General features: G+C 51.2%; 2 protein-coding genes across 2 annotated transcripts; both read right to left on the minus strand.

The window, feature by feature from the left end:
* Positions 1-339: 339 nt before the first annotated feature.
* COL26b_004511 (uncharacterized protein) lies at positions 340-1,344 on the minus strand (the record flags this gene model as incomplete). The annotated part of the gene is made up of 1 exon (XM_053177386.1): positions 340-1,344. The coding sequence occupies one exon, from the start codon at positions 1,342-1,344 to the stop codon at positions 340-342; it is 1,005 nt and encodes a 334-aa protein (XP_053038745.1).
* Positions 1,345-5,313: 3,969 nt separating this feature from the next.
* COL26b_004512 (uncharacterized protein) lies at positions 5,314-6,276 on the minus strand (the record flags this gene model as incomplete). Its single annotated transcript, XM_053177387.1, has 1 exon — positions 5,314-6,276. The coding sequence occupies one exon, from the start codon at positions 6,274-6,276 to the stop codon at positions 5,314-5,316; it is 963 nt and encodes a 320-aa protein (XP_053038746.1).

Here is a 6,276-nt window from a genome sequence, read left to right on the forward strand (position 1 = left end):
TATGTAAGACGCCTGTACCGTGATTGCTGAAATGACAAGTTTAGGGCGTGAGCTGATGACAAATGCTTCTTACCAAAGCCGCACAGAACCGTCATATCGAAGTCGATTTTGTGATTAGTGAGCAAACGTTTGCAAAGCCAAACTTGGGGCACGAGCGGTAGAATTATATAATAAGAGCCGAGGCTTACTTGAACGCGAAGATGCGTAGACATTTGTATTGCTTTCTGGAGTGGGGCTGTTCACAAATCAAGATATCATCTATGGCTGTAGACGTCGATGTCTGCCTGGCGCCCCCCTACTCTACACATCTACCCTTTCCAAGGTAATTCGAACTTTCATTCACTGTGGTGCAATTCCTCTTGACTTCAACCACTCTATCATGGTCTCTGCAATCTCCTTGGGCTTTTCGGATGGGAGGAAGTGACCGCATTCGAAGACTTCACTCGTGAAGTCCGAGAAATAAGCGCGCAATTCTAGGCTGTCAAAGATTGCCGGAGGACAAACGGGATCCCTCGAGCCGCCCATATGCAAGAAAGGTACCCGAATGTTGTCTGCATCGGCTGCGAGGTTCTTCTCCACCTCCATATGTACGTTCTCCACTAGGGCGCGGTACCACATCAACGGCGATGTAAATCCGGCGGCCTGGAAGTTATCCCTGGCGGCACTCATAGCTGCGGGGTCATTGGCATATGACTGCAGCTTTCTCCGTTTGTCAGCAGAGAGCCAGTCGACAAGACCATCTCGCCGGCCAAAGGTCTCATTCATGGCGTTGTTCTCTCCGTGCCCAGCAGCATAGAAACTCTCAGGATGGCCGGACAACAGACTCGGTGCGTCGGAACTGGCGAGAAACTTGTAATAGTATTTGAATGGCCATCCCAGTTGTCGTTCAAACTTTTCGGCCTCCATGTTGATGTTGATTGGCGTTCTTGCCACGTGTTCGTAATTATATGCCCCCACGACGAGAGCATTGACGCGTTCAGGGTGCCACAAGTACATTCGGTGTGCCATGAAAGCTCCCCAGTCATGGCCAACGGACACGAAGTTGGCGACACCCTCCTGGTCGAGTATCTCTATGATGTCGTTCGCCATAGCGCTAGAATTAAAGAATGAGACGTTCCATGGCTTAGACGTGCCAGCATACCCAAGCAAATCTGGTATCATGAGCCGGAAACCAACGGCGACGAGAAGTGTAACAACTGGCGCCCATACAGACGCTGAATCGGGGAATCCATGGAAGAGAACGAGAACGGGGTCGGCAGTGGAATCGTTCAGGTTAGGTGATGTGTAGTAATTATACTGCAAAGATCGCGAGCTGATCAATTGCTTCTGAATGAGAGTATCCATGTTGACTTGAAGCCCTGATAACTTTGGGTAGGTATTTGAAGTGAGAGGTTGGGATGTTTCACTAGTTGACACGCCCTCTTTTGTATGAGTCTACCATGGTGAACAAAATTATATTCAGATATTGATTGAGTTGTCAACGTCTCCGTAAGGTGATTAAACACTTGTCCATGTTTTGTCATTTTCTCGGCACGACCCGATAGTTTCGCGCTCCCCATGAATAATTTGGTTTTGAAATAGAATAGCTATGCTTCATGCTGATTAGTAAATGGTTTAGGAATTATGTCGAATTATATCATTCAGCCATGTGTACTCTTTTGCTTATCCAACTCCCGGGTCGACCGCTAAGTGATCAAATTGAAATATGGAGCGCGGCAGTTGTCCACATTCAGCCTTTCCAGTAAATTTGGACGGCCTACCATATGAGAGAAGCCAGATGATCAGACAGCATAAGCTGCCTTGAGACTTGCAGAGATGGCAGACAACAATGAGCGGAAGAGTGCGACAACGAGGCCTCAGGAAAACTACAGTGAATCAGTCAGCAAAGCTCATGGAAAATGGTGCCAAGCTGCTGCTTCGGCCTGCATTATTCTATGCCAGTTCATTCAGGTATGTGCATTGCCTGACAGCCCTCTCGTGGGCATTAGAGCTGAATTTCAACAGACGATTCCCCTGGGCGCAGGCATCAACGGCGGTCTGAACATGGCTAAGGAGCTCGGCGTGTCACCAGCTTTTGCCATATGGATTATAGCATCTTATCCGTACGTGTTTACATGACCGGCCACCCAAACAATTGAGAGCTGACCTTTAGTCACAGTCTTACTCAAGGAACGTTTGTCCTTATGGGAGGGCGTGTTGGTGCAGTCTACGGTCACAAGAAGACTGCTGCCGCTGGCGGCATACTCTGGGTAATTTTCCATCTTATATCTTTTCATGCGCAGCATCATATCTTTGAGTATCTTGCGTGCACTTAGCGGCGTAGGAGCTGCGTTCGTCTTTCCGAATGCCGTTGCTCTCCTCACAATAACAAACCCACCTGACAAGGCTCGCAACATTTCAGTTGGGTTGTTCGGCGCCATGGCGCCAATTGGCGCTGCGGGTGGGAGTGTATTTCCCGCTTTATTTGGCCAACTGACCCAATGGTGGTGGCTATTTTTCTTCTTGTGAGTTTTGATCTTGATGCCCTGCAGTGGAATTCACATCTCTAACCGAGGGATTCAACAGAGCTCTCCTGGGAAGCGTCAGTTTTGGCCTGTTTATCATAATTGTGCCTGGTGAGCCCACACCGATGGATCCTCTGGGCAATGTCGACTACATTGGAGCGTACCTAGGCGTGTCCGGCCTGATTCTCTTCAATTTCGTGTGGACGTGAGTCAAGTCTCTCTACCCCTACAGCTGCATGGTAATCTCACATTCGGGACTCAGTCAATCCGCTCTTGTGGGCTGGTCCGTCCCATACATCTATGCGCTTCTCATTGCGTCGATTCTCCACATGGCTGGCTTCGTTATCTGGGAAGTGAGATTTGCGGCCGAGCCCATCATGCCAATGAATATTTGGGGGTCACCGTCGTTCAGCATGATGATTGTGTCGTCTTTTGTATCCTTTATGGGATTTGGCATGCTCATTTGGTATTTGACTGCATGGCAGGCCGAATTGAGGGGCTACACAATGCTTCGTAACGCCGCCACATACGCTCCCTTAGCAGTCGGTGGTGCAGGGGCAGCACTTCTCAGCGCAAAGGTTGTAAGACACTTGGCTGCGCAATATATCTTGGCCATCGGTTCCACGGCGACACTCGTGTCCCTTCTCCTCGTGGCAACAATGCCAGTCCAGCAAACCTACTGGGCTCAGGCATTTCCTGCAATTCTTCTCGGGTCGCTGGGGCCTGATTTCGTCTTCACAGCGTCTCAACTCATCGCAAGTGGAACAGTCCGGCGGGATCAACAGGGGCTCGCAGGATCTCTCATTGGGACGATTCTATCGTACGGATTAGCAACTGGGTTGGGCTTTGCTGGCACGGTGGAGCACTACACAAACAACAATGGCAAATATCTGGCCCGAGGGTATAGAAATGGCCTTCACCTTGGTATGGGGATGGCCGGGGTGGCCATAGTACTGTCTCTGGCGTTTGTCAGAATACCAAGAGATCGTCGGGAGGGCTGGGGTGAAGAACAGATGGGACCAGAGGTTACCTTACCCAGGGCCGAAACTTGACACGTACGACCAAAGCATATAACGGAAGTGGAAATCTAATATCTTCTCCGAATCAAGAATGAAGTGTCTTTGCGTGGAACCCAGATCACAGTGCACTAACTCACATTTAGGCCACTCCCTGCATGATCCACGTTTGACAGTGATACGAGGTACCATAAAACTGAGTAGGAAGCGTCCTTTTCTAACATAATCATACACCCAGGGTGCTTTGCATAGTGATGAGCAGTTCCCTTTCAAGTTCCGGTTGTCACAAGAACAGAATGCAAGCCTCATACGAGCCTAGATAGAGTCCGCAACCTAACGCTGACGCCAAGAAGCTCAGAGTGCCGCCTCTAAACAAGCCAAAAATGCCCTCCTTCCGAAAGATGCCATTTGCTACATCCAGAGGGCCAAGGCGCGGTCGAGGCCGAATCGTATTTGGCAACTTCGCCCCTGGGTCTATCGTCGGGTTTTGATGGTATTGGTGGTCACTGGATACCGTGTTCCCAGCAGCAAGCCTCATTCGCGTCTTCACAACATCAACAGGCACGAAGAGCGTGCACGCAAAGCCGCCGGCGAGAGCTCCACTGAATGTGCTCACGGCTACTTGGCGAGATGCGCTGGCTTCGAGTTGCTGACGCGGAGCCTCGCCAAGCAACCTTTCTCTCAGCAACTCATATAGACCGAAGCTTAGGCTAGTTGCAGGCAGATGACTCGCCGCCAAAGCTGTATACCCGGCCCATAGTCTCCCTGGATTTCTCGCGAAATGCTTTACAGCGAGAAGCGTTGGGGACTGCCGTGGGTTGACAGGCTTAAGGGTATCACCTCCATGCATCTGCGCATTCTGCTTCAACACCTCGGCGGGGTTGATGATGGCACAGCTCACGAGGTCTGCTACCGCGCTACTAAGTCCATGAAGGAAATACCCTGCTGACTTCGCATCTTGAGATACCGCCTTTAGTCTTTCATATATGGTGAAGAACGCCGCTGATGAAGGTATTCCAGTGATGATTGTGGGCCCAAACCCCTGGTAGAGTCCACGAAAAAATGTTCGATTGAACGAGCCATTGACTGCCTTGTACTGCGTCTTGTAGATTGGGGATTGCATGCGGGTGATTAAGAGTATCCAGTGGATGCAGCAAGACGTCAACGCTTATTGCCGCGCATGCCGCTGCCTGGGCTAGAGTTAGCCCGCTATTCGTGAAGTAGCACTATTGGATAGGGATTTTGCATACCTGCGAAACTTTTACGTCATGACTAGACGACATACCGACTCCAAGAAAAAAGGCAACGCGCTTTGGACATGTTCAGCGGCTAAATCATTGAGTTATATGGGCGGCAATTGAGAAGCCAAAGCAAATGCCTGAGGTGTACAACAACAGTGCCCGAGTGCACCCGAGAACTGTTTTAGTTCAAGGTTGTCGGACCCCGAGAGTTCCGCCATCCGCATCCAGCATGTAAAACCGTTAAATCTCTTGAACACGCTCATATTTCTTTCTACAGTAAGTAGCCGACTGAAATCGCAAAATGCGACGACAGCCGAGATAAGTATATACAACGGAAATAAGTAGATACAGTCGAAAGGGGTAGATACAATGGAGATAAGTAGATACAGTGTAAACAAGTAGATACAATCGAAATAAATGTCTGAAACCAGTGCAGACACGCAGAAAAACTGCGCTTCATATGTATGGAGAGGTCTCAGATGCACGTCAGCCCATCATCTACCCTGTCGTCTCTGCGCGATTCCTGAATTGGCTGAGCGAATAGTATACGTCTTAGTACACGACCGGCCAGCCGCTGCTGTAGCGGATGAGGTTGAGGCCGAGCTGCGCAGTGCCGGCATCGTTGTAGTAGTGGTAGACCAGGACGTCGGCGTCGTTGTCGGTGAACACGGCGTTGTGGCCGGGTCCGTGAACGGAGCCGTGGCTGGACATGACCCGAGTGCCTCCGCCCTGCATCATCTGCTTGCCATCCTTATCAACGTAGGGGCCAGTGACACTGGTAGAGCGGCCGACCATGATGCGGTAGGTAGAATCAGCGCCCTTGCAGCAGCGGTCGAAAGAGACCCAAAGGTAGTAGTAGTTGCCGCTGCGGGTGATAAAGGGCGCTTCGATGGCATTCTCAGAGTTGTCGGGGCGGGTAGCAATCGAAATGATGTTGCTGTTCTTGAGCTTGCCGGTACTGCTAGACAGCTCCACCATCTTAAGGCCGCCGAAGAATGAGCCAAAAGACATCCACCACCTGCCCTCGGCATCGATGATCAGGTTGGGGTCGATAGCATTGTACCCGCTGGTCGCCGTAGACTCGATGACCAGACCTTGATTGGTCCACGAGCCGGATGCACCAGTGGTACTCGTAGCGAGGAAGATGGCTGACTTGCTGGTTCCGAAGCTCGAGGCGGAGTAGTAGAGGAAGTATTTGCCGTCGTGGTACGACAGATCAGGCGCCCAGAGGTTCTTCTCGCCGTTGGTGTACTTGGTTGTCCATGACGCACCGTTGGGGAAAGCAGCGCCGGCGTCCTTCCAGTTGGTCCGGTCGGTGGACGTCTTCAGTCCCACGCCGTCGGCCGTGAATGCGGCCAGATATGTGCCACTCGGGGTTTTAGTTATTGTCGGGTCGTGGATGAAAGTATCACCGGAGACGGGGCCAGGGGCGACGTTCTGTCTTGGCTCCAAGGTCAAGGCTGAGGTGGCTACTGCCAGCAGGCCGACGACGGCGAGTCGGGGTGAGAAGAACAT

Source organism: Colletotrichum chrysophilum (genome assembly GCF_026319265.1).
Source record: "Colletotrichum chrysophilum strain AFK26 chromosome Unknown scaffold_27, whole genome shotgun sequence".
Lineage (NCBI taxonomy): Eukaryota > Fungi > Ascomycota > Sordariomycetes > Glomerellales > Glomerellaceae > Colletotrichum > Colletotrichum chrysophilum.